The sequence below is a fragment of the Ictalurus punctatus genome, chromosome 4 (assembly GCF_001660625.3).
Source record: "Ictalurus punctatus breed USDA103 chromosome 4, Coco_2.0, whole genome shotgun sequence".
In the NCBI taxonomy this organism is placed as follows: Eukaryota; Metazoa; Chordata; class Actinopteri; order Siluriformes; family Ictaluridae; genus Ictalurus; species Ictalurus punctatus.
In genome coordinates this window covers 23,501,348-23,521,445 of record NC_071284.1, presented here as the reverse complement: position 1 = coordinate 23,521,445, position 20,098 = coordinate 23,501,348, and the positions used below count along the sequence as shown (strand labels likewise).

General features: G+C 36.4%; 1 protein-coding gene across 2 annotated transcripts in view; it reads right to left on the bottom strand.

Annotated features, from left to right (window-relative positions):
- Positions 1-20,098, bottom strand: part of LOC108264295 (golgin subfamily B member 1) — a 58,265-nt gene that overhangs the window by 37,535 nt on the left and 632 nt on the right. For both annotated transcript variants that reach the window (XM_047155041.2, XM_053678070.1), the window contains exons 2-14: positions 13,376-13,436; positions 10,728-10,865; positions 9,121-9,270; positions 8,191-8,319; positions 7,933-8,100; positions 7,509-7,676; positions 6,975-7,097; positions 4,179-4,292; positions 3,746-3,995; positions 2,395-2,510; positions 1,927-2,044; positions 1,424-1,515; positions 1,009-1,168 (exon numbers count right to left, since the gene is read on the bottom strand). In XM_047155041.2, the coding sequence (XP_047010997.1) occupies positions 1,009-1,168; positions 1,424-1,515; positions 1,927-2,044; positions 2,395-2,510; positions 3,746-3,995; positions 4,179-4,292; positions 6,975-7,097; positions 7,509-7,676; positions 7,933-8,100; positions 8,191-8,319; positions 9,121-9,270; positions 10,728-10,865; positions 13,376-13,420 (1,771 nt within the window). In that variant the 5' untranslated portion in view covers positions 13,421-13,436. The remainder of the gene's footprint in view (positions 1-1,008; positions 1,169-1,423; positions 1,516-1,926; positions 2,045-2,394; positions 2,511-3,745; positions 3,996-4,178; positions 4,293-6,974; positions 7,098-7,508; positions 7,677-7,932; positions 8,101-8,190; positions 8,320-9,120; positions 9,271-10,727; positions 10,866-13,375; positions 13,437-20,098) is intronic.

Genomic DNA, 20,098 nt, shown 5'->3' with positions numbered 1-20,098 from the left:
AGGATTAAATATTAAATATGACTTCACCATTATTAGGCCTTTGTTATAACTAGGCATGTGCTGAAAATAGTTCATTTAGGGGCACCGAGATAACAGCTGCCCCATTCTAAATGCAGCGTAAGGGTCCTTCTTAAAGAAAGCAATTCCTTTCATTGTGGTTATATAGTGTTAATATTGTTTATCCACACATGCCTATTCAAATATTATTAAAACACCAACACCAAAAGCATATATCGCATCTAGAGTGTTAAACAGCAGGTGAGTGTCGAGCCGGGCCTGAACAACAAGAGCTCATCAGATACAGGAAATAAATAGAAAATGAAAACGTAGGAAAAAAAGGAAGATGAAATAAAGGAAATGATGATGCCAGACACCAGCCTCGGCTGTACTGCTCCTGTTTCCGCATTGATGAGTAAAAAGGATTATGGGAAACAAGAAGCAGTACAGCAGGAAGACAGATGCTGAGTGAAACCTGCATGCACAAAACTGACGGGAAACTGTTTCTCTTTGGCTGAACCAATCACAAAGAGGGAGGGAGAGAGGGATGGGGAGATGAAGGGCACGAGGCATGATGGGCCAATGTGCAGCTCATTGACGGTGGAGAGAAAATGAAAACATGAATAAGCGACCATGCTTTAACCCTTGCATGAAAAAAAAGAAAATAAAAGGGAGGTTCACAATGTGTAAGACCTCTTGCTTGTTTAAATATGTAATGTTATTGCTAATGCTAATGATTGTCATCCCTTGTGAATAAAAATATCTGCCAAATAAATAATGTCATTAATGTCAAAAAAGGTAATATCATTCATCTTTAAAAAATAGAAAGGTTTAAGCATGATGTATTGAAAATTGGCATGTTGAATTTGATGATTACCATATTAAGAAATGATCACATATTAACATAAAGAATAGAGCATAGGGCACCATCTCAGACAGTGGACAGCTGCTATTATTATCATTACCATTATTATTATTATTATTACTATTATCCCCTCTCCCTCTCCGTACCCTCTCTTTCCTCCTCTATGTGGCTCATTCGGATTTCCAGCACGTTTTTCTCCTCTCGGATCTGATTTCGTGCAGCTTCAGCTTCAGCCACCATCGTCATCATATCCTGCCACTCCATCACCTGACTCTGAGCATCATCCATGCTTCCAGATTCACTCGCCTGCAGAGGAGATCATCAGTAGTCAGATTCCTTAGCTGATCCTTAACATTCAGCAATCCATCATCTAACAATAAGACACATCCAGTGCGTGGAATCTTTGTTCAAATAAGAATTCTATTGTGTGAATTGATGTTGTTTGTTGAAGATGAACACTTGATACAATTAAACCATCCCACACTTGCTCCTCTACATGTTATTGTAGCAACTGCATACAGCCTACATGCTGTACCCTGTGAATAAATTAAAAGATCTGACCTGGGAGGCGGCTCTCTTGGTGACCTGTTCCAGATCCGCCTGCATTTTTCTCTGCTGTTCCTCATAAACCACCAGCTTGGCCTCTAAAACATCTACACACATGACCAACCAACCAAAGATTTATATTAACCATTTTACATGCAAATAAAATAACTAGAAACGTATATTAAGTATATGAGCCATTTTACAGGCATATAATATAACGACAAACATATATTAAAGTATGCGTTTATTTCTAACTAACATATTTGATCATAAAAACAAAAAAAATTTTAAAAAGCAGAAAACATTAATGTAAATCACATTACCATGTACTTAATTCAGTAAAGTGATTCTACCTCTAGGACAATAGCATTCAAAAGGTTCCACCTCAGAATGCATTTTTACTGTGTAAAGACAATTATCTGTAATAGTTATAACTGTTTTATGCGATAATGATTTCAATAATTAGAGGCAATAGATGTTTTGTGCAACAAGTTAGTTTTTTTCTTTTTTCTTATTACCGTTTTTGGCCTTGAGCTCATCGTATTGCTCGAGTTTACACAGCAGCTCGTCTCTCTCCTCTTCAAGTTCGTTAGCACGGCTACGGAGTGCACCTACATCAGGGGCCACGTTTCCACACTGGCAGATCAAACAAGTAGAACAAAAAGAAGAAAGTGGGTATTTACTATAGCACTTTTACATACCTTATTTCACTCTACAATTATACATTAAATATAAAGATAAAAAAAAAACCCACAAAAATATAATGCATTTTAATTTGGAAGGTTAATGCAGCTTTATATTTACTCGGTTTATTTTTAAAATCAAGTCTTTCACATTCATGGTCACAAAACCAGGACATAACAAACCAATTAAAGTAATATAAAGTGTTGAAACTATAGTAAACTATATATTGTCTTCCCCGTTTATTTTAATTAGAATTCTTTTTTTTTTTTTTTTTAGATACAAGTTTGATCAGTATAGCTAACCTGCGCTTTCTTCAGTTCATCTTCTAGCTGTCGGATGCGGGATTTGGACCAGGCCTTCATCTTTAAGAACTTTGCGTCCGATTTGCTGGCCTCTTCTGCCTTTAGCTTGGCTTGGGCTAATTTAAAAATAAATAAATAAATAAACAAATAAATAAAAATAAAAGAGAGCACACACAAAATACAGCACAATTATGAACACATAATTAATTACTCAATAATATATGTGTTTATATTATTGCATAAGTGGACAATATTAATAAAAACAGATTTTTAAAAAATAGGTTAGCGCTAGCACAAAGTCATAGTACAACATATAGAAGTGGCCTGTTCAAGTCAAACATATTTTGATTGTCTTGACCAAATCTCATTTTAATAGGCAATGCTTATAAACATCTTATTTAAAACTGGACCAGTGTTTCATTTCTGTCTGCACCTACAGCTCTCACAAAACTGAGGTTTGATAGGTTGGTCAAATAAACAAACAAACAAACAAACAGAAATCTTTTAGCAAGAGGGGGACGATAAGACAAAAATATCATATCACGATTCTCAAAGGAGCTTATATGATTCTTGATATGTATAACAATATATTGGTTTGCTCATAAACTGCCAGCAACAGAGCAGTGCTGCACATAAACATCTGTCAAAACTACAATACATTTGTTTATTACTACTAAGAAAATTAACAATTTTCAAATGTAAAAACATTTGACAATTTTAATGAAGGATTTAATCACAATTAAATATTTCTTTTTCAAATTATGTTCAAAATTTGAACATTATGTCAGCTTCTTCCAGTTAGTTAACCAAAAAAATTAATTAATTAATAAATAAGTACATAAAAATTGTTATTTTAATTTATAAAAAGATGTCACAATATCAATGATACCTGTGCATTGTCATATAATTTATCATGATACTAACATTAAATAGTTGTATTTCACAGCCCTAATAACAGCCAGAGCAAGTTTGGTCAAAAAAGAAATGAAACACAATCTCCTCCTTACTACAAAACTTTGGAAACCTACTACTCAAACCTGATGCAGGATGGAAAGAGATACCAAACTCTGTACTTGTACTACTGGTTCAGCAACATTCTTCACACTATTATTCATAAATAACACTCATACAGTGTCAGAAACCACATAAACAAGTTTGTTTGAGATACTGAACAACTCAACAAAGTGGTTGAATGAGAGTAGTCTGGGGAATCCTAATGACGGACACATCCTAAACCACAAATCTTACTTGCTACGTAGGCTATGTGTCAGGAAAAAGCCTGGGGCAGTGAAACTTATTTGCAAAGTACTGTACAGTACATGCTAAATGCTACTACTACAAAAAAAATTACCTTCAAGTTCTAAGAGTCTCTGGTTCATCGATGGGTCAGGAGGCAAGTCTGCAGACGTGGTGACTGAGGACATCATGATCTCCTTCTCTGACATCTCCATCTCGTATTTCTCGGTCACTTTCTTCAGCTCCTCTTGGTGTTTCTCCATGAGGTCCCGAACCTGAGTGCGCATGATGTGTTTCTCAGCCTCCATCTTAGACTGCAGGTTTTCCTTCTCACTCTGTAAGCGTCTCAAGCGCTCGTTCAACTCCTAGATAGGAGGAAACGAGTCAGACAGACAGATTTTTTAAGAGCTTGTGGGGTCTTTGAGTTTAGACTACATGTATAGAAAACCATCATTTCGCCCTGTCATCGGGAGACGCCATTTTCCTGAAACGGTCTTCACATGTGCATGGAAATGTAGTTGAAGAGAGGATCATTTCCTTTTCCTCACCTGGATTTGTTGATCTCTTCCATCCACTTCTCCCTGAAGTACGTCGATCACCTGAGTTTTTCCCAGAAGAACCTCTTCCTTTTCGTGCAGTTTCTGTTTAAGAGCCTTCAAAAGCTGAAAGGATGATATCAAAGAGAAGCAGTATTAAACACCACACACAGTGCACTGTAATACATTTGTTGCAGGCCACAGCGACCTGGAAATCACCCCCAAAATGCTTTGTTATAAGAAAAGAGTTTTTAAAACATTAATAGTGTATTTATAGGTTTAGGAAATGTTACATAGTTAAAGGTTGAGTTTAAATATTTATTGTTTTAGAAAGCTGGGTAAACAGTTTGTGAAGCATGATAAGTATTTACATACATTTCTTACACATAAATCAAATGAACCTGTGTGACCCTGTTTGGTGTCTGAAGTTCACTCCTTTAGTTTTACACTAAAGCTACTTTAGCCAACAAGTGATGCAAGTCTAACTCAAAAGCTTTTTTATAAACATGTGCCTCAAACCACACCAGTTCTTTAGTGAGGTCATGTAGAGTGAGTGATGTGATTTGGCTGCATTTCTAATGATAATGATAATGAGTCTTTATTGATCACATATACACTACAGCACAGTGAAATCCTTTTCTTCGCATACCCCAGCATGTCAGGAAGCTGGGGTCAGAGCACAAGGTCAGCCATGATACAGTGCCCCTGGAGCAGAGAGGGTTAAAGGGCCTTGCTCAAGGGCCCAACAGTAGCAGATTAGCAGTGCTGGGTCTTAAACCCCTGACCTCCCCATCAGTAACCCAGAGCCTTAACCGCCAAACCACCACTGTCCCACTGTTTCTAGAACACACGTACTTATGGAAGAGGAACAAATGGACACCAAACATGTCAAAAACATCCCTTTAATGAAAAGAAATTAGATCATTCTTTTATTTAAATGTTTGTCCCTATAATTTTGCTTATTTCTATAAAAATAATATACCTTACTCAGTACAGTAGACACGTACTTTGGTGTTAAATAGTAAACAACTTTTTTTTTTTAAATATCCTTAACCCTTAAACATATACCTCGGGTCGTTAGTGACGTGGGACGTCATTCAGTACCCTCCCCCTTGTTAATTTTTTCACATTACACCTCCACCTTCTTCGTATTCCTCAATCTATTTACTATCAACAATAGAACACCAAAAAATACATAAAATTGTAGAATAATATCTGTTTTATATAATTAGTTTATTGTAAAAGTCTATAGGGTCGCTACTGACCCGAGGTATGTAATAGCGTAAGTATATTTTTCTGTGCAACAATATTGAATCTCTCATGGCTCAATAAGTGCAATTCACTTTTATTCCTCAAGGTGGGAATGTTTGGTAAACAATGATGATGTAATGTGTCAATCATAGTGACCCCAGATGTAAAAGAAACGTTACAAATCTTGACATGGCTTAGCGATTTACTGCGGAACAAGTTTCTAATCAAATACAAGTGTCGTTTGATGGTAGATCTGATGATGAAGCTGTCAGCAAACAAACGATTGATTTTGATGATTATGAACAGGATAATGGCCTCGAATGATCCAGATGCTGAATATGAACCAGACGCTGAATTTACCGGGGGAAGCACAGAAGGTGCCACATTTGCCAATCATAATATTACTTGATAATATTGTTTTCAGGCAGGCGCATAACCTGGCCTGGGCATTAGGGACTGTAGCCCTGAAGATTTTTTCTTTAGCCCTGAATTATCCTCCACTTGGAGCAGTTTGTCACTACGTAACTGAACGTCAGTAAAAGAAAACAGTGGCGTGGCAATTTTATATCTTCAATGAACGGAGGCCAGACCAATCAGACAGGGTTTACAGGAAAATACATGGAAACACTCGTGTCTTATTGGCTAACAGCTCTCAATTCTGCCACTGGCTCATACAGTAAGTGTAAGGACAATGGACATACACTGATATTTTTTCTGTTTTTTTTTTTATACCAGTAAAGTTGAAACTGAAACAATAACATCCTCTGATGCTGAGCAGAAAAACAAGGTGTTTAAATGTCTATATGCGTTCCGGTTTACGGACATGATATGAGCAGAGCATAATGAAATATAATTATATAAAATATAACATAAGCTACCCATCGCTTAGCTGTTCCTCCCTTTGGCTAACACCACCAAACTAGCCTAGTTAGAAAAGTTTTATATTTTATATATGGTAATCCTCCAAACAATGGCAACACCCAATCCAACTTTTTCTGATCATGTCATACATTGACAACTAAGTTACCTCAGCGTCCATAAATCAAAACTTTATGGAAGGATACTAGCTGAGCTGGAAAAAAATGCTTGGAGAAATATCTGGGCTCAACCCCAGAACAGTCCCTGTTTTTACCCATAAAATTATACATTATAAAATTACTTCAATTACTAAAATACTAAATATTGTAATTATTTTAATTTTGTTATGGTGACTCAAACGACTGAATGAAAACACTGCGATACTTTCACTATTTCAGTGCGTGAATTATAAGTGCGTAATTTTAATGCTGTATATATTTTTATATGTTTATTGATAAATAAAATGTTCAACGAAAGATGCTGTATTTTGTTATTTTGTATTTGTTAATAAAATATAAGGACAGTTTTATACTATTGGGGCAGTTTAGAGACCCACCCGCTTTAGATATAAACTCTGCTGACCTGCTAACAACCTGAAAATGTAATAATGATTGGCGAAACATGCATGCATTTAAGGGTTAATAATGAAAAAAAATATATATTAAAAAGACATGCATTCTCCAAGTTTCCTTATCTTACCTGCTCAAGATCTGCACTAGCGTCTGACTTAGCTGCAAGTTTAAAAAGCTCCTGCTCGTGCAACTGATTCATCTCCATTAAACTGTTGTCCTTTTGTAAAATGATGTCCTTAAATGTCTGGATCTGTAATTTAAAAACACAAAGGTTTCTGGTTTTATGCTAATGTTGAATTTGTGATGAATAAACATATTAATTGACTTGTTATCATCAGAAGAATGACTGAAAATGGGAGGGAAGTAAACATGGCTGGGTGGCTGGCTGGAAGGATGGAGGCATGGCAAAGACAGGACTACCTGAATGAAAGGATGGATGGATGGATGGCAAAGACAGGACTGCCTGAATGAAAGGATAGAAGGATGGATGGCAAAGACAGGACTGCCTGAATGAAAAGATGGATGGATGGACGGATATGTGAACCAATGGATGAATGATTCTTTGCCGTCACTTCCTCCCCCACAGTAAAGTTCTCTGATTAATGGAGTAATCAGGAGTCAGTTTAAAGAAATGAAAACACAAACAGAAAGTACATCTCACATTTTGCTTGTACATGTTCTCCTTCTCCTCAAACTGAGCTCTCTCGGTCACCAACAGCTCTTTGAAACTGTCGTTCTGCTCCTTTAGGAGGCTGTACTTCTCTTCTCCATCACCAACTTTTTTCGTCAGATTGTTCACCAGCATCTGCAGCTCCTGCACCGACGATTCCTGAAATAATGAAAATGATCAAATAAAATAATAATAATTTCATCTGTAACAATAGACTTTGCAATGTCCTTAGTTGAACTTTATTACTGAATAGTGAATTATTTAACACATCAAGAGTTTAGCTGTATTAAAAAAAAACTGAAGAACACACTGTCCAAGATGGACTTTAGTTATGGAGTCTTGCTTAAGATATTATTTGTCATGTAGTAATTAATGTTTTTTTTGATGTGAAGAAATAAAAGGGAGTTTTATTTGCCTTGTTTTCCGGTGTTATTTGCTGCACTGTTGTGACTGCTTTCTCTCCACCTATGGCCATCTGTAAGTGAACAATATAGTCCTCTTTCTCAGCCAGGCGTTTGTCTTTTTCCACCAACATGGCATCTATCTCAGCACCACGCTCCCTCTGGGCTTCCAGCTCCTGTGTCTAATACATGTAATTACTCTTAAGAAACATAAGCTGAAACGCATCAGTCCATTTTTATGTCTGTCCATGAAATGGGCAAAGCTGCTGTACCTTCAGATGCAGTTCCTGATTTTTTTGTGCAAGCTGCTGCTCGAGGTCTTCCACTTTCTTTTTAAGCAACAAAATTTTTCCTCTGCTGGCTCCGGAGAGCTCTGTTTCCCCCGATTCTCCACTGCCAGTCTACACACGTTAGTTAACGGAAACCATCAGTGTTTTACCAAATATCAGTGTCGGCTTATAAAATAAATAATAACGTTAATAAAATTATTTTAAAACCTCACATTTAAGTGGAGCATTTGTCAAAACAGCACTTTTCGTAATGCTTCAATGAGTTTTTAACTGTTAACTTCTTTTGAATTCATTAGAGTGCTTCATGTTGAGTAAAAACAAAACTGCAAGAGGCTCTGGCAAGTATTTGAGCTGTGAAAACGACCCCCCCAAAAAAACTCTTGAGATCCTTCCAGCAAAATAAATAACAAGGAGTGTCTTTTGCATAGGTGACTTCTCTTCCCCAGTGATTATGTCAGTGTGGTGAGAAGATGGTTCTTACAACAGGAAAAAAGTCTGCTGGAGCTGCTCTTTAAGTGCTCTTACATCATAACGTAATGGTGATCAGACAGTATAATAGCTTGGATTTTCTTGAAGCCAAATTTCATTCACTCAAAAAACCTGTTTAAAACTACGAATGTTGGATGATCCTCATCCTGACCCTCTTTGTAGAGAAAGTAAATCTGGTACGTAGACAATAAAGTGAGGAATAAATGAAATATTGGTTTCTCTAAAGGTCTCAACATCACAACCTTATTGGTTTGTCTGTGGTGAGAAACTCTTCAATGATGGCAGAGATTCCAGTAAAGCATTATATCCCTAATAAAGGACTATTTAAGGGACAAGATCATCACTGTTATGACGTTTTAGTGGTGTGCCATGGGATTGTTTCCTTTTGAAAATGTAGGAAGAAGTGATAATTAGCACCATTACCCGTTTGAGTTGTGGCGTTTTGTTTTTGCCCCCCCCTGGCTCCCCCTGCTGTTTCCTCAGCTCCTCCAGCTGTGAGTTTAGAGACGTGACCTTCGCTTTGTTCTGGAGCCGCATCTTAGACATCTTTGCCTCGCACGCATCCTTTTCAGTCTGTAGAATTTATCATATTTAGAAGGAGAATTTAAGTGTTTCAATTTAAAGAAATATCACACTAGCTTCTCATATATTAGCCTTGTGTTCTTATACAATTTTTACTACAGCCTTTAACCTTGACAGTCCCTTCGGCCGCCTTAATGACTGTTCCATTACTTTCACTACTACAGGTGAAATGTCTCAGATTAGCATCAGATTAGGAGTCTCCAGAGTTCTAAAATCCAGTTATCCAGAAGGCATTGCAATGATCTGAATGGTTAGCTTTTTTTATTTATTTATTTTTTTTTAAAGTTGAGTGCAATTGTTTGGAATATAAAAAGAGACTTAATCTCTCAAAATGATGATATTTGATTATTTGACTCTTAGGACCTCTCCCCCATTCTCACATTTTCTCAGGTGAGTGCTAAGGTAGCATTAATAACTAAACTGCGAATCTCTATTACACTTTGGTATGTGTGTAATACACCCAGGTTAATCTCTCACAGTATGGAAAGATTAACCAGACTGCTCAAAAGTCTGCAGATAACCATAACACTCCATTGTTGCTGTGTTTATTTTGTACTTTGCTCTGCATTCCATTCCAATGATAAGTGACTTTCCAAAATGCCATCAAGTACAATGGGAAAGGTTGTGTGCTTTTGTCACCTACTATGCTAAATAATACTACGATGAGCAACGGTATGACATCAAAACGACAGCAACCAGACACACACGTTATATACTACTGCGCAAAATAATGTACCCAAGTAACACAGCAGATTTAGCATGATTCTAGCAAGTAAACATTAAAGCAAAGCCTTTGGCCACATCACAAGTAGTTTAACAAAAACATAAGTAGTTGATACACTGTTTTGAAATGTTACATTCTAGGGATGTAATGATCAATGGATTTGGATCGATGCATCAATTTAAAAGGCAACAACTGAAATAAACTGAGACAACAATTACAAATCGATTATTATCCTTTATTTGCATTACCTTTTAAAGAGGAACAAAAAAAAGGAGAGGCTGGTGAGGGAATATATATAAGAATAACTGTTACAACGCAAACTGCGTCATACACGTTCCACAACATTAAACGTAATTATAAACTTTAAAAAAATTATGGTGGTATTTAATTAATAAAAAACTTTTATTATTGGCAATCTGCTGTGTTATACAGTAAGTGGAATAAAACACAACACTTTGTGATGTTATATGAAAACAATCAACGTCGGGTTGATATCGCACTGTTGTTATTATTATTTTCCTATAACAGCATGTCCCGCTGTGTTTTATTCCATACGTAACTAATTTGTATTCATATAACATTAATACTATGTTAATTTAGTAGGAATGGCATGGGGAGATGGGATGACACACTCACTGCATCATCTGTAATGGTATACTCGATCAAATTGTATTTGCGTAACATATGAAAAATATTCACTATGTAGTACTCTAGAGTGGATCACCTTGAGCTGTTCATCTTTAGTGTGCAGAGCTGCGTCTTTTTCTCGGATCATCTCTTTCAACTGAGACACGAGCTGCTCCATCTGAGCCAAACGCTCAGTCTCCTCAGAGAGAGAGGGGTTAACACCACCCTCGCCGGCCTGAGAGACAGCGTGACACAGACAAACAGAAAATAAAAACGTGGGGCAAGAAGGAAGAATGTGTGTTTATTGAAAGCTTGAGGAGCCATACTTACATGCAGCCTAATCATTCAATAATACTCTGACAGACAGATTATTTGAAATAATAAAAGCCCTTTTTCCATATTAAAAAAAGGAAACAGAGGAGTAGAGTAAGGATACAGAAGTCAATTTGGACAATACTGCTATCTAAACAAGTGAAAAAGATAATCTTGTACTTAATAATACAGCTGGATGATATGATGGCATGATATCCATCCATATGTTCATTTTCTGTACCGCTTATCCTGCACAGTGCAGTGTACAGCCTGCAGCCTATCCCAGGAGACTCGGAGCATTAGAAGGGGGACACCCCTCACACATCCATGCACACACTACGGACAATTTTAGAAATGCCAATCAGCCTACAGGGCATGTTTCTGGACTGGGGGAGGAAACCGTACTGGAGGAAAGATGGATTGATATAACATTCACAATTTTTAGGAATTGTGGACAACATTACATTACATGCATTTGGCAGACGCCCTTATCCAGAGTAACTTACAATTATCTCATTTATACAACTAAGCAATTGAGGGTTAAGAGCCTTGCTCAAGGACCCAACAGTGGTGGGATTTGAACTCACAACCTTCTGATCAGAAGTCCAACATCTTAACTGCTGAGCTACTACTTCCCATTCTTAATCTCTGGCCCTTAATTGTACTTCATGTGTAGTGATATAAATCTAATATATTGTGAAGACACATGCAAGAATTGCAATACGATATGTTTGACACTTCACCCAACCTTAAGTAAAATAGCCCAAGCCTACTAATTAACATGTAAACAGGAAGAATAACTGAAGGGCAAACTTCAATATCAATCCGAATCTGTATGTACAGTCACAAAAAAATTAATAAATAAAAGACATACAGTTCATGCTACAGACTTTGAAAGATTTAAAATAATCACAATGTTAACATTTCAAACTTGAATAACTTCCTCTAACCTCTAGTCCATTGAGGACAATGGGCCTCATCGATCAAGTTGGATACCAAGTGATTTATTAGTAAAGCGTTCATATGAGCGTTTACACAAGATATTTGGCATTCGTGAAAATCTTATGCTTTCAGAAAAAAATATTTATATCTTACTCTTGCTTCACAGTGTGTGTAAATTTACACATAAACCTAACGTAAACTTCAATAAATTAGACATCTCCTTTAGAATCCGTAAACACAATGAATTCACTCGGATTGGTGACATTTCATTATTATGATGAAAATTTCATGGAAACGTATGTTAGATTATTATTTTTTTTCCATGTTATGAGAATTTTTTTATTTGACCTTGGTGTAAATATTATTGTCATCATATTTATTGTCTTTAATTTATTTATTCATTTTCATATGGTTCATTTACATGTGATTCATTTTCATGAGCTTCATATTCAAGTGATACATTTTCATGTGATTCATTTTCATGAGATTCATCTTCATGTGATTCATATTCAAGTGATACATTTTCATGTGATACATTTACTATACTACTATATAGTATATTAAATATAGTACATTACTATATTTATTGTCAATAGTTTTTTAGGTTTTTTAAAAATAATTTTATCATCATTGTATGTTATTTTTTTTATATTCTGACTTGAACTGTCGAAGTATTTGACTTGCATATAAAAAACATATTTCTTTCTAAACGTAAAGTTCATTATACCATCATTTATCCACAAATATATTGAACTGATGTTATTCTCATACTTACTTTAATTATTTATACTTTACAAGAACCTAGACAATCTTTTCAAACCCCCAACACTTAAAAAAAATCCTTCACTCACTTGTAAAATGTTAATAAAATAAATATAAAACAGATCACCTCAGTTTGAACCTAATCAATAAAATCAGGTCCTTTTTTTTGTTTTGTTATTGATTAATGACAGTTAATAAAAGTTTTGGCAGAGAAATAGTTTTACACATAAGCATGTGATCACTGACAAAAAATAAACAGTGGTTGGCTGCTTGTATTGTATTAATCAATGGAGCAAATAAAGATCACTGGGGCATAATATAATGCGTCTCATCAAATCAGCTACACCTATAATCGGTCCGACAAGCAAAAGCAAGGCCTGCAGGCCTTGTAGTGTGCAAGTTTAGCGCTGAATGTGAAGAATTTGAATGATATGAACCGATCATCCAAGCTGAGGAAGCGGTTTTCAGTACATCACAGTACTGTATATGATTACAATGAATGATTTTATCAAATCCACTTTGCTAAATTCTATCAAGTTTTAAAAAAAAAATAGAAAGAAAATATAACCCCCAAAATAACCACTGAAGTAAAATAGGACACTATAAATTATTCATAAAGGAGTAGCACAGCATGCATCATAGCATAACAACATGCCACAATTTCATATCATGTTTAAACTAAAGACACTACTTTACAAATTTACTACAAAGTTAAATCTTGTTACTTACTCCGGGTGAAGAGCCGGCATCTTCAGAGCCAAACCACTTTAGCATGGTTTAGATGTCAAATCTAACAGAAAGAACACACAAGAAACAAATATGTTAGCATTTATTTCTCTTTCCTTAATAGTTATATCTATTCGTTCAGTGCCAAGATTAAACTTATATTAAGATAATTAACCATTTACCACGGTTCACAATTTTATTGTCTCATCGGTACAGCACGTTTTACGTATCCATCAACAGAGACCACCCTCCCCCTGAGCTCCCAATTACCACTTTAAAGTCACTTCCTGTTTTGTTGAGTATATAAGCTCCGTGCCTGCACGGTCACTGCGAAGTCTTGCCGACCTCAACATCTGTCTACTGGTACTCCTCTACTTTAACCCTTTCATGGACTATTTGTTTGGAAATTTGTGTCTTGCTGTATTTTGACGATTGCTTACATTACATAACGGGTTGTGTTTTGGAATTGTCAATAAATCTGGATGCAGGTAATCTCCGATCCTTCAGAGGTCTTAAAAATAATCATTTGTATTGCATATCATGACATTACACGTAAACCTGTCAGTCAGCACCATTTGCGGCTGCATCCACAGATGCAAGCTGAGGTTTTACTATGCAAAACAGAAGCCATACATTAATATTGATGCGCTGCTGACTTCACTGGGCTCGGTCTCATCTGAGATGGAATCGAGTGTTGTGAGCCGATGAGTCAAATGGTTTTTGGACATAACATCCATCATGTTTTTTGGGGGGCAAAGAGGAAAAGGACCAACCAAGCTGTTATCATCCGAAAGGTCATCATCAGGTCCAAAAGCCAGCGTCTGACACGGTATGGGAGTGTGTCAGTGCCCATTACATGGGTTACATGGGGTATACGGGTTGATCTGCACACATTTTGGAGCAGCATATGCTGCCATCCATGCGCTGTATTTTCTATGGGTGTCCATGCATTTCCCAGCAGGACAACACCGAACCACATTCCAGGGCTCCAGATGGCTACTAAAATGGTCTCCAATGCAACTAACTTTTTAATTTTGCGACCATGTTTTTTCTGCCAGTCGCCAGTGGCCACCGTTACCCACAAACAAAATATTAAAAATCTTTTTGTGTTAGGATACTGAACTCTCATCTCCTCTCGTGTCTGCGTCTACATGCCCTATCCCGTGCACTCCTATATGATTTGCAGTAAATAAACTCTGCACTCTTGTCCTGCAGTGGTTGAAGCATTGGCTGTATTGATGAACAGAAACAGGTTTAACATCACGTTTATCAGGTTAAAAAATTGGAATGCACATTTTGTGCTAAAGCAGGACAAGATATTGCCGGTAAAACAGAGTTCATTACCCGTTCAAGTCATTTTAAAAAAGAAACCGTGAAGAAGCATGGTGACAGTAAAAAACATAAGCACGCCAGGGATTGTGTCATTGCTAGGTCTGCCCCTCGTGCCACCCCAATCGTGAAAGCAGTGCAACCATGCTAGTGATCAAGTCACAGAAAAAGAGATGAGAGAATTGAAAATAAAATTCAATGCAGCCTACATGACTCTGAGCCTCAATAAGCGGGAAACAACTAATTGTACATAGTTGAATAAAAAAGTGAAAAAAAGAAACAAATGACTGGACATTTAAGTATTTAAGGTAATATGACTCAGTATGATCTACTGAACATTTCACATATTGTGTACGTAAAGAATACTTTGTGCAAACTATTGGAGGCAGAGTAAACAAAGGCAGACAGTACAGAGGGTAAAGAAAAGGCAGTGTGAGGTAGCCGTTTAACAATGACATCATCATATGTCATATGACATCACTATATTTTGGCCCCTGAAAATTTTAATTGGCGCCTAAAAATTTGGGGTTTAGGAGCTAATGGCTACTGGATTTTTTTTTTTTTTGCCTGGAGCCCTGCATTCTGCCAGGATTATAAATGCATGGTTGCATAAGTAGAGAGCGCGTGTGCTAGAGTGATCTCTTACTGAGAATGTGTGGCAGGTTATGAAGTGCAAAATACACCAACGATGTCCACTATACAGTTGTGCATATTTGAAATGAGAATAGATTTTCACAAAGTATCTAGACATTCACAAAGTAAAACATCGAGATTTGAATTAAGGATCACACCCAGATTGCTGGCTTTCTGGAACAGCCACGTTACCACTGTGTTACTCGAACACACGTTTTAATCCTGGTCATTTAACTCCATAGTTACGTTTCCTGTCAGTGCCAACAACCTCACAAGATTTCATAATGGCATTTGTTTACAGATTAGGTAACTATAACTGATCACATATTCCAGATTTTCAGTGTACAGTTAAAGGAGTTATGCTGCATATACAAGTATTTCATTTAAATCAATCGACATGCAGAGATATTCGCTTGTTAAATCTATAATAGTGACTATACAGATCGCAGTTTTCGGAAGGACAATATAAATATCTCACTAGCTTGTAGCTAACAAATAACGAACATGGACGCTAGGAATGAATCGGTTATCGGTTTCATGGTAAACCACGATAAAATTCCCCGACGGTTAGTATTACCATGTCACATTTACTTATCGTTAAAACCGTGCGTGATTATCGTGATTTGTAAAACTCAAGATAAGTGCTGTCCACACACCCAGCACGAGTCTAACGCAGACGCAGCATGCAACACTGTTGTTTTTTTGAGCGTGAAAACATGGCGGAAGGCGGTGACGGCGCTCGGGAGATTTTCCAACCTTCCAAGAGGACTAAATCCAAAGAGTGGTCATATTTTGGATTTTATAAAAATGCTGAGGCAAACTTAACAGAAGATGGTAACCCTGTCTGCAGAGCTTGGCAGATGAAAGTCGCTGCGAAAGTAGGCAACACGTCCAATCTGCTGAGCCATCTTCGTGACAACCATCCACCACTTTATAGTGAATGCAAGGTAAGTTAACTTTTAGCTCAGTGCAGGGGTCGGGGAAAAGTATGAGGAAAAGTAAATAATTGGACACAAAATATTGAATTGGGTTGAAATAATTTCTTATCTCACATGTAATAAACTTGTAATAAACTTGTAATACCCCCCCGGCCATAAGTCCGTCCACCTCTTTCAACTCCTCAACTGTACACTCTACTCAAACAGGTTGTAATCTTTCATGCTAATACCACCGTCAGCGTGTAGATCACGAACACACAGCACTGAGACTCTACCGGATCTCAGTTATAGCTGCATTGCATTCTGAAACTTCTATGCTGGATTTCTCATTAATGACAAATCCTAACAGTTATCCCTGATCACTGAACATTTTTCTCCTAATAAATGCCATTTGAACAGAGCTACCAGTGTCGCTCAGCGAAGTCCGTGACGTAGAGCAATACCTGCAGTTTGTTGACAGTGGAAGAAAAATGCATTCTAGACAGCATTTCAATTAACACAAATTACACAATACAATTCACTGATTTCCTAAAAATGATTAATCGATAAAACCGATTATAAATAATCAATTATGAAAATCGCTGTCAAACGAATCTCATTATTTAACAAAAATATTGCATTAACCGTTTAGGAATTACAGACTTTTTTTTTTTGCAGAGTCCCTCCATTTGCACAGGCTCAAATATAAGTAAGTACTTTAATGCAATATTTTTGCTAAACCCCTTGAATTAAAACTGAGAGTCTACACTTCAATCACATCCTCACTGCTTCATTTCAAATCCACTGTGGTGGTGTACAGGGGCAAAAATGCAAAAATTGTGTTGCTATCCAAATACTTATGGACCTGGCTATCAGATGTAACACAGTGTAATACGTGACAGATGTAATACGTGACAGAAGAGGAAGATGGTTAGGCCAATCTGGCTTATTGCCTTTACATGCCCAAAACAAAAAAACAAAAAAATACCTTGATGCCAAAAGAACGTCTTTCACAGAAACACTATATGAAAACCATAAATGTCTAAACGAGTCTCAGGACATACAATTGTCGCCAAATAAACTCCTACACACTGGCGGGCACCACTAATCCCAGATGATTTACCAAAATAGACACAGCTGACCAACTGCACCAATACACACCCCCACACACCCACGGCTACAATGCACGGATGAAGAAGTGCTCAACACTGCGATAATCTACATCTATATAATTCAATCTTATAGCGCTCATAAAGTGATTTGAGAGCTGTGATTGGATTCTTATGGTTGACATATTTCCTTTTAGGAAGATGAAGTCAAGGAGGGGTGTGTCATATTGCTTGACTGATTCCCACAACAACCAAAAGCATTCAAGATATGCCAATCCAAACGTTTTAGGAAACCGGCTAAATACAGTAAGAGGCCACCAGTTTAAACAGAGCTTGGTTTCAGCGGTGTAGGATTTCTCGATGACTTTGTCGTGTCTGACATTCGGGTTAATGCCGAGCAGTGGGTCATTTGTTCCTTTTTTTAAAAAAACCTTTTTCCCTGCTAATGTATGAGCAGGGGAAGAGAGTGAAAAGATTAACTGTTGTCTAATTTGAGGCAGTAAAATCAAACCGTATTGAGAAAGAGCTTTGGTACATCCAAGTGTTTGCTCATTCGCCGTTTCATACACACACTATCTATATATTAAACTGTGCAACAGTTTGCAACAGTCATACGTTTGAGCCCAGATCAAGATTTCGGAGACAGAACGAGCACATGCACGCATGTAAACCCCAACCATCTTTTCAAAAGACAAAGGATTGTTTGGAAGAAGAATGATCCCACCCAACCTCAATACAACTACACAAACAACCCATGTTTGATGCTAATGCTGCAGTGCAACTTGTAATTCTCAACCTTCAACTAGTAAAAACCAATGAAAACACCCACAAACTTGAAATTCCTACTCCTCAACTTGAGTTAGTATTCTCAACTTCTTCTCAAGTTCCTTCCGCTATTTATGGATTGACCTCGAAGTACAGCGTCAGAAATAAACAAAGCACATAATGCATTATACTGTACAGACAAGTTTTTGCTTTTAAGCAGTCATCGTGCAGACATATTCACTTGTTAAATCTGTAACAGTTATTATACATTTACTATACTTGCTGTTAGAGGAGGAAAATATACAATCACTCATCACATTACAGTTAACAAGCTAGCTAGCTAGTTGCTAACAAAAGAGGAACAAGGTGGTGTTTTTTTCCAAGACAAACGTGGTGGAAAATGACATTATTTCAACCTGCCGTGTCAGAGCCAAACCTCCCTGCAGCTCTCACTTGGTTTCCCACTGAAGCTAAGCAGGGTTGAGCCTGGTCAGTACCTGGATGGGAGACCTGCTACATAAAACTAATGTTGCTGCTGGAAGTGGTATTAGTGAGGCCAGCAGGCAGTGCTCACCCTGTGGTCTGTGTGGGGCCTATTGCCCCAGTATAGTAACGGGGACACTATACTGTAAAAACAGCAGTCTTTCAAATAAGATGTTAAACCGAGCTCCTGGCTTTCTGTGGTCCCACAGAAAAAAATTAAAAATCCCAGCACACTTATAGTAAAAGAGTAGAGGTATAACCCCGGTGTCCTGGCAAAATTCCCTCATGGCCCCCAAATAATCTCCATCACTGAATTGGCTACATCACTCTCCTCTCCACTAACAGCTGGTGTGTGGCATCACGTCACTACACTAGAGTTCATTTGATTGGAAGGAAATTGGGGGAGTACAGAATGAGCCATCAAATTTTTTGTTTCGTTTCAGATTTTAAGATTAACATAAGAAATGTACACAACACATTGTCTTTTTAAATATATATATATATATATATATATATATACATACATATATACATATATATATATATATATATATATATATATATACATACATATATACATATATATATATATATATATATATATATACATATACATATATATATATATATATACATATACATATACATATATATATATATATATATATATACATATACATATATATATATATATATATATACATATACATATATATATATATATATATATATATATATATATATATACACTGTCTACACCATCAAAACTCTCGAAGAAAAAGCTCTAAAGAACCAAATTACATTTCATGATGACTTTCAGAACTGGATAATTATTCATCATGACCCTATACAGGTACATGCTCCACCCAAACCGCATCGAATCCACAATGCATCCTGATATAAAAGGGGAATATATTCTGAGAAATTAAATCAACGTGATGAGATCATGGCGAGGAGGAGAGATGGGCAATAACAAGGAGATCATTCATAGGGCCAATCCGGATTCAATGAAACAATGGACACTTTTGGAACTTAAGGACAACAGGTTAGCTAGTTAATTAAGTTATCAACACCCCTTGCATTTACGTTCATATTGTTTAGAGTGTAAAACGAATATTCTGAAGTAAAATGGCATTATAATGTTGTGTTTATGACATTTAGCTCCTGCTATAGCTGCGTACAGTATGTTACTTACACACAATACAGTAGCTGCTTAGCTAACTACTGAGAAAATGTGTTAACAAATATACACACACACACATACATACACATATATATAAATATAAATATATATATATTTATTTATATATATATATATATATATATATATATATATATATATACACACACACATACATACATTATATATATATATATATATATATATATATATACACAAACATACATACATTATATATATATATATATATATATATATATATATATATATATATATATATAGCCAAGTAGGAAGAATTTGTCGCAAATAT